At 45.0% G+C, this 16,965-nt stretch overlaps 1 protein-coding gene across 1 annotated transcript in view; it reads right to left on the bottom strand.

The window, feature by feature from the left end:
• ARFGEF3 (ARFGEF family member 3) overlaps window positions 1-16,965 on the bottom strand; it is a 132,813-nt gene that overhangs the window by 32,361 nt on the left and 83,487 nt on the right. The window contains exons 12-21 of the mRNA XM_014533926.1: window positions 16,223-16,335; window positions 14,518-15,428; window positions 11,264-11,430; window positions 10,131-10,296; window positions 6,318-6,425; window positions 5,773-5,988; window positions 5,500-5,610; window positions 3,018-3,168; window positions 2,094-2,414; window positions 82-215 (exon numbers count right to left, since the gene is read on the bottom strand). Coding sequence (XP_014389412.1) covers window positions 82-215; window positions 2,094-2,414; window positions 3,018-3,168; window positions 5,500-5,610; window positions 5,773-5,988; window positions 6,318-6,425; window positions 10,131-10,296; window positions 11,264-11,430; window positions 14,518-15,428; window positions 16,223-16,335 — 2,398 coding nt within the window. The remainder of the gene's footprint in view (window positions 1-81; window positions 216-2,093; window positions 2,415-3,017; window positions 3,169-5,499; window positions 5,611-5,772; window positions 5,989-6,317; window positions 6,426-10,130; window positions 10,297-11,263; window positions 11,431-14,517; window positions 15,429-16,222; window positions 16,336-16,965) is intronic.

The raw sequence follows: 16,965 nt of genomic DNA, 5'->3' as shown, positions 1-16,965 counted from the left end.
CTGCAGGCAGGGCGCTGGTATCAGAGGTCTGGGCTGTTTCCTGCTTATCTCACGGCACAGTTTCTTCGGGGAAAGAATTACCTGGCATTGCCAGCGAGTAATCAACTGTGTCCGTAACAGAATGGAAAAGCTGGGACTGCGATGCTTTCTTCAGCTGGTACAGAAAACCTCCCAAAGCCATGAGGTTCAACTTATCTATAGCATCTTCAAAGAGCCTGGATGAAACAAAGAGATTTGTTACTTGGAAACAATCCAGCAAAGCCTTTATGGCAGAATGATTATGGTAATTTTGTTAGATGTGATTAATACAATGTATGCTATTTTATTAATGACTGTGTACAAGTACGCGCTAACGCTGAGAGTTTAATTTGAAGGGCACAGAACATATTTAAAAAAGAATCTTGGTGCCCCAAGGCATAGTTCAGACACTGGCAAGAAGTTGAAAGATGGCAAAGTATGGCTCCCAGAAAATGAACAACTGGGGATGGAATCCTTAGAATTAGCTTCAAGCTCATAAGCTATATTAAAGCAAATTAATTAAGGCTTTTGATGGACTACATTGATGAGTGTAACACTGGGCACGGCTCCGAGGATACAAGAGGAGGAAATCCCTTCCTGTAAGCTCCCTGAGCGCGGGGACTGTCCTCATCCCCTCCAACTCAGGCACCGGGGCCCAGGACACGGTGGGAGCTCCAGGACCTACTGGGATAATGAATATTCCCTCACATAACAGACCGTGAAGGTTCTCTTGTTTTCCACTCAGCCGGGCACAGACATTCCAGCAGGAGTTAGGGAGGAGGGGTGAGCACAGGCAGCAGGGCTGAGGGGGATCACAGGCTCACGGGTAAGCGGAATGTTAGGACCAAATTCGGTCTGTGTGGCCACATGAGGAACGAGGCGAGCCAGCCTCCCACGGCACTGGGTCCCCCAATGCCTACCCTCCAATCCTGCGGTGACACCCGAGGGCAAGCAGCCCCGTGGGGGTGCCACGTGCTGGGTAAGGGAGTGTCTCTAAGAGAAACCAAATAACAAGCCCCCGTTGAAGGAGTAACATGAGACACAGATCAGTGAATTCATCATTCACAAATCATTGTAGCAAACACTTTTCTTGCTGTTTTGTGATTCCAGTTTTAGTACCATTTAGGCTTTGTAGCTCATGAACCACTTCTTTCCTTGTAAGAAACAACAGCGGTGAATGTTATATCCCACCTGACACCTGTATCCAGACCCCAAAATACTTGCACAGCCACCTTGTCGGATAAACAGGAAAAGGAGGGACTATTGTACTGAGTTAGTACATGTACTGGGTTAGTAGATGAAGTGGGAAACTGAGTCTCAGGGCAACTATTTAGACAGGCATGGCCTTGCAGTTGGTTGGTGTCAAAGCAAGGAAAGACTGGGTGTTCAGAGCCCCAGCCAGTGGGTGCACTTCCTCCCCGGCACCCCCTTGCTGTCCGTCCTCACCTGATAAACCCCACTGCACCTGTGCTGGGTAGTCAGGGCACAACCACCAAGTCTGGAGAGTGAAGTGAGGCGGTAGAACATGTGACTGGTGACCAAAAGCACTTTCAACATCCAAGTGTCAACACACAGCTGGACTTATTGTTGATTTTTCCCTCTCAAACTTAACGTGGTTTTGGGCATCACTTCATAACATATCACACTCTGGGTGTGGGATTTTAAAATATTAATTATCATAAAAAGAGTAGATTTTTACTATTTGCCAAGCTCTATCCTCAGTGCTTCAAGTGTCCTGATTAATTGAACCTCGCGGCTACCCTGTGAGAGAGCTACTTCATGACCTGATTCCAAGATGCAGAGGTGAAGTTGCCTGGAGTCCAGGAGTCTGGGCAGCCTGCCTCCAGAGCCTCCAATTAGTCATTAGACAACAGGTCATTCTAAGTGTGGGGCATGGCAGGAGACAGAGCTATGTTTGAAAAAAATTAAGAGGTTTAAATGACTGGTGAACAAATCAGGTTGTCCCGGGAGTGACTCTGAGACCAGAAGAGATGGATGTGATGTTGCCAACAGGTGATGGGTGCTCTGTGGCGAGCAGCCTTTCTGGGGGTTGGTGAGGAGGGGTGCGCACACACCTGTCGGCCTGCGTGGACAGCGTGAGCACAGCCTTGGCGGCGCTGCTGCCGGTCATGAGGCTGCCCCCGCGGAAGTCGGAGGCCCGGCCTCGGCTGCCTTCCCTGATGAGTTCTTGGATGGAGAGGGGCTGGATGACCGGGGCGGTACGCAGGGAGCTCTCCTGCTCCAGGCTCTGCTCCGGGGGTGAGCCTTCACACTCCAGGTCCCCGAGGAGTCCAGAGCCTCCGGGGGCCTTCTGGGGCTGGCTGATGGTCAGGGGGGGCTGAGAGGTGCCATCACGGAAGTGGGTGTGCTCCAGCGTGCCCACATACTCACACACCCTAGAGAGAGTCACACACAAGCAGCTAGCTGGTAAAGTCGCAGCTCAATTGGACCAGCTCTGCAAATCCCACACTGAGACACAAAGGAAATTCAGCTGGTGTTATAGTGCTCCCCAATTTCCTCCTTCCTCTGGGGATAGCCATCTCCCTGCCTCTCTCCCCTCTTGTATTTTGTGTCTCCATGTAAGCTATCCAACATCCTTCTTCAAATGGAGAAGACATTAACAAACGTGCGGCAATATTATATTGCTGACACATGGCCAGCTTTTAGATCCGCATAGTATTCATTAACTGACATGGCTTTTATCATCCACTGTTTAAGAAATTGGTTTTTCTTCCTTTGTAAAACACATCTGCCTCTCCTAGACAATGTCAATAATCTATTCATAATCTCCTGAATCCTATCACTTTGTTCTCTATGACATACATTCAGTTGGGCCCCTGGTCCCTCTTCTCTTTTTAATCTCTCACTTGGGGTTTACCCAAACTCTCGAACTATTCCCTCTGTTTAAGGGCTTCAGACCCTGGAGTTTACCCCTTCCATCACCCCCAGGATCCCATGGCAGGGTGGGTGCCATGGGGGGTGGGGATCCCGCCATGCACCTGAACACGTGTGGCCAGCAGTCCGGGTTGTGGCTTCCCATCTCCAAGCCTACACTGAGGATGGCGTCCATGCACAAGACGTGGGCTGTGTGCAGCCACACCCCCTGCAGCTTCCCGATCTGCTCCAGTTTCTGCTCCACTTTTAGTTTCACTGTGCCAGAAAGACATTCATTAAAATAGCATTCTGAGTGAGGGAGACAGAAAGGGAGGGAGAATGGGTGGAGAGGAAGAAATGTGCTATCATGCAGGGGCAAAGGGAAACAGAAGACAACACTGGCAGCAAGTTCCTCAATGGCAGGTCCCTGTGGTTCATCATGCAAGTTCCTTAGCCCTCGGGCCCCACCAACATTGGAGACTCCAGCTCTGTGACATCAGAAGTTGGATGGAATCTGAGCTGGTGGGTGCAGCTACTCCAGGCCCACCCCTGGGCTCTGGATCAGGCTTCCTGTGCTGACCCCAGCTAAAGCCATCTGGGCCCAGACCCTTCCCTGCCCCTGTGTACTCAAAGTAATAATATGGAAGGATTCTTGATGTTTTGCAAGTTCTCTCTGAGATTTAATGTTACGCCTTCATGATGATGATCACCCAAAGCAACCTATATACTATGCTCTGAATGTCACGATGACTGCTTTATAACTAAAAATTACCATATCATTTCATTCCATGAGTTTACATTTATATTTGTGACCTTCAAGTAATAATTTTTTATTGTAGAATATTAATGAGAAAGGATGCAGAAGGTGACTTAAGATGTCAATTACGCTAAATGCCAAGACAAGGCCAAATGATGACATTCTCCATGAATAAGGGTATCAAATTGTTGGAAGACAGCCCTGGTGGGACAAGGAGTGATGAGCCAGAACCCAGAAATAGAGCACGCTCACGTCAGAGGAAGTCGAAGAGTATTCCTGCTACAAGGGGCAAATTGACTTTTAGCAAAGCATCATTTGTCACATGCATATGATATTGATTTTTTTATTTGTATATAATTTGAATATTAGTTTTCATTTTGAAGTTGTAAAGCTTTAAATGTAAGGATTTTTATATAATTTATGGTTGTACATATTAAGTACAATTGTGATACCCTTTTTCAGTTAATACTGGGATCTGTGAGCACTGCTTTGCTTTCATATGGATCTATATATAACGTTCAAGTTTGAGGAACAGTGCCCAGCCTGTTTTTCTCAGCTTTTAAAAATGTGCCCAATGTTCCTGTCACTAGCTTATTTTACAGTATATACCTGATACATAGCAATCGCATACATTGGACCAAGCTTCCCATTTTTCCCTTCTGTTGGCTGTTTGCCATTTCTTCCTCATTAGGAAGGCAATCTTCTTTCCTTATCCTATACAATAAAAGCCTAATATGCTAAGTGTCCCGTCATCCGGTCATCCATTCAACCAATCAAAGCGTAATATGCTAAGGCCTCTCAACCACTTACATGCCCTGGAGCCCTCCCTCGGTCCCTCCCCGGCCCCAAATGTGCACCGGTGTGACTCCTCGGCTTGGCCTGCACCCTCTTGCAATCCAGGACCCCTCGGGGGATGTCGGAGAGCCGGTTTTGGCCCGATCCCGCAGGCCAGGCCGAGGGACCCCACTGGTGCATGAATTAGTACATCGGGCCTCTAGTACTTAGATAATCACCCACTTCATTAACTAACTGATTAGATAAAAATCAACTCTCTTCTGAGTTCACAAAGCTCAAGTTTTTCTCTGACAAGAGCAAAGTCTTCCTGTGCCTCCTCTCGGGGAGTTCCTCCATCTGTTTGATTTCCCCCTTCAGAAAACTGGCCACTCCGCCTTCTCCGCTGTGACCTACAATGTCCTCAAATGTGCACTCTGTGAAGTGCCAAGCCAGTGGCCAGATGACGACAGAGGTTTGACTAGCTCAGCTGGTGGAAGTTACTTAGTCCTATACAACACCTGTGAGCAGCCAAGTGAGCTTTCCTGACTGCCAGAGGCCATTATGTCTCTGGTATTCAGAGGGATAAGCAGTCAGTTAGATCACCCCTGTAAAACAGACCAAAGCCTACCACCCAGTGGGATCTCATGATTAGTGGTAAACCTATGCCATGTATCACACCCGGAATGGACACGAGTGCCTGCTCTTGCACGTGCATGTGTGTGCACACCGCACATAAGACACCAGATGGACTCTGGCCTGTCAGCTGTTACCTTGTGCTATGGCATCAGTGGCCAGATGACGACAGAGGTTTGACTAGCTCAGCTGGTGGACCTCTGGTGTCCTACACAACACCTGTTAGCAGTCATTATGTCTCTGGTATTCAGAGGGATAAGCAGTCGGTTAGTTCACCCCTGTAAAACAGACCCAAGCCTACGACCCAGTGGGATCTCATGATTAGTGGTAAACCTATGCCATGTATCACACTCGGAATGGACACGAGTGCCTGTTCTTGCACGTGCATGTGTGTGTGCGCTGCACATAAGACACTAGGTGAGCTCTGGCCTGTCAACTGTTACCTTGTGCTATGGCATCGCTGGGTTCTTGGACTTCCTTGTCCTCTTTCTCTTCCTGGACACATGAGGCAGCTGCCATTTGGGCAAGGGCCGAGGCGCAGTTAGCTGCAACTCCTTAAGAGGAAACAAACAAGTTACCCCTTAATTGAGTTTATTCTCTAGCCATCCACCTGGCAGAACTCTCCTAAAAGACTTGTTTCCCACTAGGCCATTCCCAATGTGTTCCGCAGGTACACCCCTCAGGCCGTGGGTCACAAATTCTCATCCCGCCAGTACCTAGGGCACAGCTCAGCCGCGCCGCTTTCCGCAGCCCATCCAGGCTCATGCAGATGGCATCGCGTTCTTTCTGGTTCTGCTCTTTGATGCCTTCAGCTCCTAGAATGAAGGCCAGCCCTTTGGAGCTCCCTGCCATGCGGCCAGTCAGGGGGGTTGATAAAGTATCGATCAAGTTCTTCCAGCAGCCAACCAGAATATAGCGAGCAAATGCCACACCTAGAATGTGAAGGGGCATGGGTCACTTTTTGGAGACAAAAACAACTTGGCAATGAATGACAGCACGGGATTCTTTGACCATCAAGACAGCAATGCTGAGCTGTGTGCAATTCTACTACAGGAAACAGAGTTTAATGGATTGCACTTTGTGCTTATAAATAATGAATGTTCCATCGTCAGCTGGATGATGCTAAGTAACTTCCACCAGGCACTTGTTCTGCAAAGACAAAACCTTAATTCATTTATGTCAGCACTGGAAACTGCCAATAATGATTTAATTGCTAGTGCCACATGTGATGTATGTATATTCATAAACTCAAGGCCCTTACCTGCTACTGTGGAGTCATCGATCCTCCTGCTCTGGGTGAAAGGAGACTCTGTAGAGGCAGAGGCCATCAGCTGGCCCCCAATCGCGCTGCTCTCTAAGCCATCAATATCTGCCGAAGAAAAACAGCAACGTTTTCCTTGAATAGCACAGTCCAGTCAAAAACAAGCGGCCACCACAGTATTTATTTTTCCCCAATAAACATTCCTTGAATCTGTTACATAACAAGTATGCAGCAACCTTTTATCAAAATATTAAAAATTTTGTTTCATTCAGTACAGTTTTCTTTCATTGCCAGAGCATTCTTCTTTAGGCTGCTGTATATTTTTTTTAGTTGAAAAAAAAGATAGACTGCTATTTCTGTTGTTAAAAATTTATTTTTTTGAGAACAGTATGATCTTTGAATACTTTTGTTCAAAACATTGGTATTAACCCCAAGTTTTATATATACACAGGATATCTCAGCATGGATTTGTCTTTCAGAGCTTCCTCATAAATATGAAAAATAAACCTCTTTGGTGAGATAATTGTATAACCTGATTTCATACTACTATAATAACATCTTAACAATAATAATACTTTACAATTTTCAAAGTGTGAGGACACCTCTTTGGTGAGATAATTGTATAACCTGATTTCATAGTACTATAATAACATCTTAACAATAATACTTTACAATTTTCAAAGTGTGAGGATGCAACATTTTTTTCATTAGATTTTTCCCAACAACTTCAGGTATATGGGCAGAGTAGGTATTGTTTTTCCTATGTCAAAGAGGAGGAAATAAATACTCAAAGTAGATCAACTGCCCAGGCCAGGAGGCTGGTCAAGGAAGGATTTAGGTTCAGTAGTCACATCTTCTGACTCCCATCTAGGCCTCTTTCCATGAAACCACACTCCAGCTCAATATGGGATCCTAATGTACCTTGTTTAAATTGTTGTTAAACTCTCATCTACAAAATTAGCTCAACAAACCAATCCCTAACATGCTGGCAAGAAGGAACTGGCTTGGGGTTGAGAATGCAGGGCTTCAGCCTTGGCTCTGAATTAAGTTAGCCTGGTAGCCTGGAGGCAGGTACTCCATTCTCAGGGTCCCAAGTTCCTCAGTAAACAGGAAGTAAGCACTGGGGAAGTGACCGTGGAGTGGAAGCATATGTACTTGAATGCAACTAGCACAGCTGAACTCAATGGGAAAAGAGAGTAGCATAGGTTTATTCCTGGACTTCACCCTCAACCCAACAGGATGGTGTTTGAAAATTATTTAATTATATTTTTGAGTCTTACAGTGACTCCAAGAAGCCTAGAGACTTCTGGCAACACATCTCTTTGAAAGTTGCTAAGAGGGTAGATCTTAAAAGTTCTCATCACAAGAAAAAACAATTGTAACTATGTGAGGTGACTGATGTACACTAAATTTATTATGGTGATCACTGTACAATACAGACATATATCAAATCATTATGTGTACATCTTGGACTCATACAGTATCATATGTCAATTATATCTCAATAAAGTCAGGGGAGGAAGGCAAGGAAAAATCTACATTACAACCAAAGTGGGAACAGACCAGTTTCACTGAAATTAATATGACGTGTGGTCAATCTAATGACATTCACCAGAAATGGCCATTTATCGAAGTTATCATGTTTCCAGTGTGCTAGGTAAAGGATTGATGAATTCAAGTAATGCGAAGTTCATCTGACCACCAAGATTCCACAATTATATAGGACACTTTGACACGACATCAGGAATAATCACAGTTAGGACAGTGTTGATAATCAGATGGCTGCTATAGCTTTTCCTGGCACATAATGAAAAGATGAGATGGAAGTTTCCAAGCTCTAGGTTAATTGCTGCTCAAATTCACTTGTCATTTAGTAACTGGAATTTTCTACAAAGAATCACAGAGCCTAATTTTGTCTAATTCTTATGAAAAGCTGCTTTTCTATCATTAATCTAAAGTTAGATAACTTTCCTATGGACATTGCAATTAAGCTTACTGTTCTATTATAAAAGAGATGGCTGATTAACAGTGATGATTGATGAATATGGTGACTATGAATGGCTTGTTTGTTCATTTCTACATCTGCTGAATGACTCCTTTTATTAAGGTTCAGGTAAGAGATTAATTTTGGCACAAACTATGGTCTTTTAAAATTAAACCTGGCAGGCTTAGGATCCCCACCCAAATTCCAAGGCACTCTAAGCTCTGGGCAGTACCTTTAACCCCCACTGAAGGGAGTTTATGAAACAGATGGAAACCAAGGACTACTTATGGGTAGAATGAATGAATGTCTCACATATTGAAGAACTTGTATTTTTCAAATTGTAAATGTTATCATGATTAATAAAACATAAATTGCTCACTTGTCCAGTGATCCTGATCCTCATGGCTTAGGACCTAGCCTTGCTTCCCCCAAATTCCATCCTAGTTCTGGAATCAAAGTTCCAAATACCAGACAATGACCAGGACTCTGCTTGCTGCAGAGAGACCTCACTCTATGCTTTGATTCCCTGTCTGATTCCTAAATAGCCCCCACATTTCTCATTGCTGGATTTCACCTGCCAGTAGTCAACTCCGCCACCTTTGTGAGAGCTTCCAATACCAACCACAGGCAACGTAACACACCCTTCAGACAACAGATCCTGCCTCCTAGCTGGACTATGCTGCCCCAGCCCAGTCCTGCTCCTTCCTGTCAGTGTGCCCTGCCCGGTGCAGAGCCACGGGAAGCTGTGTGAGGACATGTGGCACTACAGAGAGGGCAGGAAGGTGGCTATGTGGGGCCACACTCTACATAACCTATCAGCTGGAGCCAGGACGGCATCGCTCAGCTCAGAAATCAGTCTGGCAACTCAGATCAAATATAGAACAAGCCTGGAGAGCTAATTTATCAAGGTTACTAATGACTAGACCAAACTTTTGAGCCCTCCCTGACCTTTACCTGACATCATGAATGGCTGCTTTTGCCCAAAATTTTCTTTATGACCATACTCTGCAATGCTCTCATGTGAAATTTCTAATAGTTAAGTAGGGTTTTAAAAACTCTGGACACTGAAGACAAAGATGCTGGGCAACTACTTGACATTAAATTTTTTTTTAAATCCTCACTCAAGGATATATGTCTTATTGACTTTAGAGAGAGAGGAAGGGAGAGAGAGAGAGAGAGAGAGAGAGAGAGAGAGAGAGAGAGAGGAACATCTATGTGAGAGAAACATCAATCAGTTGCCTCCCATATGTGCCCCGCCCCAATTGGGAATCAAACCCACAAGCTTTTGGTGCACAGGACAATGATTCAACCAACGGAGCCACTCTGGCCAGGCTACTTGACATTATTTTTAATTCTGGTACCACTGGGAAAAGAGGGGAGGACCTCTGATATGGACAAGAAATGGGAATGAAGCCAAGTTTAAAATAAATCATTCTACATTACTGGCACTGAAGGCTATAGCACAATACAGATAATAGTATCTACTAGTACATGAGAATTTCCAGGAATAATTCTGGGCTTCGTGCCCAGAAAGTACTTCATATCCCAGAAGAGGCCTATAGTTTTCCACCAACAGGCATAGGTGCTAAGTAAGTCCTTCTCTAGTGTGGCACAGTGAGCTCCGCAGGGTCCCACAGGGGAAAAGGACAGCACACTCTTGTGAGGTGAATTCATGACACTTCTCTCAAATTGTCACCATCTGCCAGGGCAGTCTTGTGGGTGCCATTTTAAGGTCGGCTTGAATCAAACACCGTTACTGCTCTGAAAGGGGATCTGAAGAGGGAACCCTCCCACCCCAGTGGCACGGAGCTGTGTGAGGGGCCACTGACCGGTCAGCATGGTGATGAGCGGAAGGCTGTTGTCCTCGGGGCTGCCCCAGTAGCCAGCCTCTCCCAGCATGTTTCTGTCGAGCACCTGATGGTAGAGTTCCTCGATCCAGGCCTGGGAGAAGATCATCAACACCCCGCTGGTCTGGACCTGCTTCATGAACTCTTTCTACAGGGAAGATCACAGGAGAAAATGACCAAATCAGACCCCCTGCAAGCAAACAGGCCCTTCCGCTGCCTCTTCATTCCCCACGTCCCCTGAACCACTGCTTGTAGGAAAAACAAAACCTTGTTGATTGCGGGTGGGAGATGGAGAAGTCCCAAACTTCATGAAGTTCCTTTCATTTATATCTTTTTAAGAAACCCTGCTGAAGGATTAGGAACACCGCATTTTATATTTTTTACTCTCTGATGTGTGGGAGGATTAGAAACTTAACAGAACAGGGCTTCTTCTTGCTACCCAACAGCTGACCGGAATGAGCCCCCTGAAAATTCATGGGTGTTTCAAGAGATACTTACACGCATGAAACCACCACTGATCCTGGGGAACCTACACTTTATCAAGCAGACAAACGATCGCTGATGCCGTTCACACAGCTCCATGGATTAGGCTTAGGAACGGACATTAGGGGACACCACGGAGTGGCTTCCTGGGGCAGGAGATCCGAACACAGGATAAGCACCATCCTTCTCACCCAGACCTCACAGGAGGAGCTTTGTTGTTGACAATGAGTAAGCTTAGCTCTGGGTCACCGAGGAGGTCTAGGCACATTTTGGAAGACAATGAAAAGTTTTTGTAAAAGACACCTTCATTTTCAGCAAAGGGGACCATTCCCTGCACATCTTCTGCTGCTACTTAACCTGCTGATCATGAGTTTTGGAACATGTCTCATGTGTGTGTGGAATAATGCCACCAGATGAAATGACTGAGCCATTGGCAGGCAGCCGTGTCCAGGCACTTGGGGTCCTGCACTCTTTGGAGCAAGGGGGTGAGTCTGCGCTCACTGCACGGTACAAACCTTCACATCTTTTTCTGCCCTCCACAGCGCCTCCCTCACAGGGCACTGACGCTCAGCATTCCAGCCCAGAGGCCACCGCTTGTCCTCGCAGGGTCAGGGAGGACAGCGCACACTCACCATCATGCCAGGCGCCAGGGCTGGCCGCTTCCGGTAGTAGTCGCCATGGGAGAGCTTCAGGTTGAGGAGCAGAGCGCAGTGCGCTGCCGTGTACAGGCTGTCCGCGTTCATCAGCATCTGCAGGCTGAGGCTGCTGTTCCCGTCAAACCCAGGGGAGTGCATCATGCCTAAGGGAGAGGACCAAGAGACCTTAGGGCAGTGGTTCTCAACCTTCTGGCCCTTTAAATACAGTTCCTCATGTTGTGGCCCAACCATAAAATTATTTTGGTTGCTACTTCATAACTGTAATGTTGCTACTGTTATGAATCGTAATGTAAATATCCGATATGCAGGATGGTCTTAGGCGACCCCTGTGAAAGGGTCGTTCGACCGCCAAAGGGGTCGCGACCACAGGTTCAGAACCGCTGCCTTAGGGGCTGCAAGCAGTGCACTTGCCAGCCTGGCTTACAGCCAGCCAGGAAGCAATCCTAGTGACAGGCACATGTATCACGTAGGGCATATCTGTAAAGCAATGACAGCCAGGAAGGCATATTTCTAGGGACAGCTACACGCCCCAGCCTGGTGGGGCAGAGCATACAGTCTGGAGTCAATCTACCTGGGCAAAACTTTATGTGCTACCCACCAGCTACTTTGGTAAAATCACTAAGACCCTCTAAATCTCAGCTTTTTACCTAGAAATGGGCAGAGTATTTGACTTCGTGTAGCTCCTGCTCAAAGTCTTCAATGGCTTCCCATCACAATAAAATAAAACCCAACTTCCTTCTCCTCTCTCCTTCTACTCACTACAGCCACGCTGACCTGTGTTCCCTGACCTCACCAAGCCTGGGCCTGCCTCAGGGCCTTTGCATTTGTTTCCCCACCTCCCAGAATGGTCGCCCCAGATCTCTAGATGACTTGCTCACTCCATTTTTTCAGGTTTCAGAGACCTTCCCTTTCAACTCCAATGCCTCAATGGCATTTATTCTACCCAGCGTTATATTAATATACTAGAAGCCCAATGCACAAAATTTGTGCAAGGGGCTCGGCCCTCGCAGCCCTGGCTTCGTCTGGAAGGTGGTTCGGACAGTCATTCTGCTATTTGGTCTAATTAGCATATTAGCTCTTTATTATATAGGATAATTTGTTTATTGTCTGCCACCACTACTGTTATCTACTATAATGTAAGATCTATGAGAGGGTGGGACTTTGTTTTGTTCACTAGAGAATGAATCTCCAGTGCCTAGAACAGTGCCTGGCATACAGTCGAGCCTCAAAAATATTCACTGAATGAATGAATACAAATGAATGTACAAGTTTGCTATGAGATCTAGATGCAATAATGCATGGAGGATGCTTAGTGCAGTAACTCATAATTACATACTTTTCTAGAGTAATAGTAGTCCTCAAATTTGGGTGATAAACTATAGGAACTACAACCTTCAGCTTATTCTGGCTATTGTTTTTTCCAGTGTTCTATGAAGTTCATTCTCTCACTCTGTCATTAAGATGCTTTTTACGAAAAGGGCTGAAAGGATGACATAACTTTTAATACTTCTGCAAGGCTATCTGTGGGATAAATTCCTAAGAACAGAATAAAGACATATATAGATTGATATGGCCAAACTACCTTCCAAATAGTTTTATACCAATCTTTTCTCCTACCCACTATGCATAAGAATATTCTTCTACCCACTCAACATACTGGGAACCATCAATTTTTTAAACCTTTGTAATCACATTATATGATTTTCTTGAGAACAAATTTGTTAAGTCTATGATTCTAATTTTCTGATGATAAAAGTAATAAGAAATTTTTTTTTTTAGTTCTTTGGAAAAAGGTACAAAGAAGAAAATGAAAATCATCTGTAATCATACCATTCTGAGATAAGAATTAACATTTTGATATTAACTTTGAATCCTTTTAAAAATTATATTATGAGCATTATCCATATCATTAAATATTATTTGAAAACATAATTTTAATGGCTACATAATATAAATGGATGTACTCATTTAGTTTTTCCCTTATTTGGGGATATGTAGATTAATCCTAACATTTTTGCTGTGAAGCGATACTATCACATACATTTTGGTACACCAGTCTTTATTGGAGTGTGTTTCCTTCGTGTAGATTTCCAGGGGTCAATGACTTGCTGGCTTCGCATGTGTACCCATCTGTCAGGACTTGGAAAACCATCTCACATTGGCTGAGCTACAGTTTTTCAGTCTGTGATTGATTTTTCACCAGGACAAATCAACTGCAGAGGTTTCTGTGTTCTTAAACAGCATCTCTGATTTACCCAGCCATTCATCCACCCTTCCACCCACTCACGCTCCCTGGTGTGATACATGCGATTCATCCACCCTTCCACCCACTCACGCTCCCTGGTGTGATACATGCGATGAGTAAGAGCACAGTCTCTGGAATCAGACTGTTTATATCCTGGTATCTCCACTTCGCAGCTATGTACCTTGGGTAATGTACCACTTAACCTCCCTATGCCTCAGTTTTCTCATCTGTAAAATGAGGATAATACTACCTACCCTCTGGAGCTATTATAAGCATTAAATTAATTAATACATGTAAAACTCTTAACGTGGTGCATTCAGGAAGTGCTATGTTAGTGGGAGCTATTATTATTATTATTGCAGATACACATAAATGCTGGAAAATGACTCCAAGAAAGGACACCAATATATTTCAGAGATAATCTCTGGATGATTTGAAAGGCACAGAAACACAAATGTAAAGATTTGCTCTAGCTTCACCTCAGTATTCTATGGTCAAGGGACCCTTGAATTTCAGGGGGAGGTAGAGTTGACCACCCTGGGGTTGGACAATCATTTATTTCTCCATAAAATTTTGCACCCATTAATTGCTTTCTTTCAGTACTACCCTGAGATAATAGAAAACATACACATTGGTCTTTGCCCGCACTTCCTGGCACAGAGTTCCTAAAACCCGTGTATTTCCTAAGTGAGAAGAATACCAGGAGCATCCCTTATTCTAATACTTGTCGTTGATCCCCTCCTTGCCACAGGGCTCCTAAAACTCTTGTAAATTTCTAAGTGATAAGAGAACCAAGAGCATCTTTTGTTTAAAGAGGTGACTCTGGGTGGGTTCCTGGATGGGGGCTGGCCACCATAAAGACCAAAGCATGATTAAAAGCGTGGAATTTTCAGTTCCACCCACTCCCCCATACTCTAGAAAGGGGACAAGAGCTAGTATGCTCTGAATGTTCTTGGTGACTATATAGCGAACATTGCTTACCAACCTGAGCAGAAGGTAGAGGCAAAGTTCTGGAGGGCCGAGTCCACCTCCTCCACGCTGGGCAGGGCCAGGAGGCGAGGAAGGAGGCCCTCAAGAGACTGCACAAACAGCCTCGCGCTGTGCTGGTCGGCCTCCTGGTTCTTCAACAGTTTGAGAGACAGAGCAGCAGTCCGCAGGGACCTGTGGCCCAGGCAGTCCCGCGGGGTCTGCTCCTCATCGGCCAGTGAGCAGTTGTCCGACCCAATGTCCGACACGTCAGACCGCCCTGAGTCCTTTTCCGCTGCCATCGAGTACTGGTCGCAGGAATCAAATTCCGTCCTAGAGAGATCCTGGTCATCCACGCTAAAATTGCTCTCACTGTATCTAGATCCATAGGACCTCATCCTGCAGTCCACTGACAGGAAGTTCGTGATGTCAGGGTAGGCGACCATGTGGCTTCTCTGAACAACATCTGGTTGGTCTACTGCTTCTGGTTCTGACACTTTGCTCAGCATCTCCTTGCTCTCCTGGATGGCTGGGGACTTGAGGCCATTCTTGTGGTTTCCGGAGTGGTCCTCAGGGGTGGTCTGACCCAACTCTCCCTCCAAAGTGGTCTGGCCCGTGTCCGTGGTCACACTGATGCTGATGTCGGGGCTCCTCTCATTCCCCGGCTCCCACGGCGTATGTTCCGAGGACAGGACTCGCCGCTGCCAGCGGAAGTCGGCCTCGTTGATCTCCATGGAGTCCCTGCTTGACTCGGGCCCGTCCTTCAGCTCCTCCAGGCGCTGGAGCAGCAGCTGCACCTGACCTTCACCCAAGCCCTTGCCCTGGCTGAGCTCGTCTAGGGCCCCAAGTAAGGTGCAGACGCAGGACACGGCGGCATAGCAAGCTTCGATGCCACCCTTGATGCACGCTTCGGTCATGCCATCCATGATGCTAAAAGTGTTCAAAGGAGAAAGCGGGATCAATACACGAAGCATGGGAAAATGCTCCAAAATAAACAAGGATTGTTCGACCGGTAGACAGTATAGTATTCAAAACATGTGCTCTGATTTACCTGAAATTAAATGGTCTGGGCAAAAAGTAACGGACACAAACACGCTCAAGATGGCAGAGGAAAACCTCCAGGTAAGGCAGCCCACCCTGAATCCCGTGCTCAGGGCAGCTGGTTTACTTGGGTACAAGCAAAATTCCAGATGGGAATTTGTCATCTTCACAGTGACAGACAATGAATAATCTCACCATTGTATTAGGTTCAGTTTTCAAACAGAAAATGGTTATAATGGCTATGATTATGATAGTGTGCACATCTTCTATACAGTAAACATATTCCTGAATAGATATATGTGAATATAGCTATTACAAATCAGATACTTTTTCATTTTGTTAGGGGAAAAGGAAATCATCTCTAGCTCAAAGGAATCCTCAAGGAGAAATCCTATAGTAACTGTAATTAATTGGAAAAGGTTTTCCCTAAAATAACCCCAATAAATACTATTTGTACATTTCATTTTGTACATTGGGTTTTTTAAGTAAATATAAAATTATGGAAAGTGATACAGTTATAATAAATTGGGATAAGAGTTCTCATATGGTCTGTGGGTATGTTATTAAATAGTCACACCTCATATAGTATAGAATCATAAAATTTCAGGGATTTCAAAACAAGAGTATTCAGAGAAGCAGTCTTTGCCAAGCAATAGAGACCTAAAAAGGAGAATGTATCATACAGTTTGAGAAGATCCAGATGAGACTTTCTTTTTGAAATTGATCTTTTCCTGGATTCGGGTTCAGTGGAGCTGGGTCCTGCCAAATCGCAGAGACGCTGTGGGCTCCCAAGTAGCTAGAATTAAAAAGGGGGGTGAATAACGAAAAAGTGAATAACATAAAAAATGTTTTTAAAACTGTGAGATCAAATGAACATGTTCTTTCTCTACTGAGTGATACAACTTAAGGAGAAGCACCACTATTTGGAAGTCAAATCTTAGAAGAAGTGATCTGGGTGTTCTTAATGTAGAGTGCACATGGATTCCCAGCTCCCCAGTTCAGGACTGGCTTAGACCAAGAAAATGCTTAAGGATTGTTTCAAGTTTTTACAGAACAGAACTAGAAAGCACTTGCATCAATGTTCTTTAGAGAGATTGGCCTGTAATTTAACTGTCCTATTCTCTCTTGGTCTTATTTTGCTATCATGTTGGCGAGCTTTAAACACTGGGTTAAGAAGTACTCCATCTCCCTACTCTCTGGAAAAGTCCATGTATTAGAATTACCTGTTCCTTGAATATTTCTAAAGTTATATGCAGCCAGTAATTTTTTTCTAAATAGAATTTTACCTACTGATTCAACTACTTTAAAGAAAATAGGACTATTTAGGTCCTCAATTTCTTCATGAGCCAACATTAAAATACACACACACACACACACACACACACACACACACACACACTAGAGGCCCAGTGCACAAAAATTTGTG

Source organism: Myotis brandtii, unplaced genomic scaffold, assembly GCF_000412655.1.
Source record: "Myotis brandtii unplaced genomic scaffold, ASM41265v1 scaffold123, whole genome shotgun sequence".
In the NCBI taxonomy this organism is placed as follows: Eukaryota; Metazoa; Chordata; class Mammalia; order Chiroptera; family Vespertilionidae; genus Myotis; species Myotis brandtii.
The sequence above is the reverse complement of the archived record's forward strand: the minus strand, read 5'-3'. Positions and strand labels throughout refer to the sequence as shown.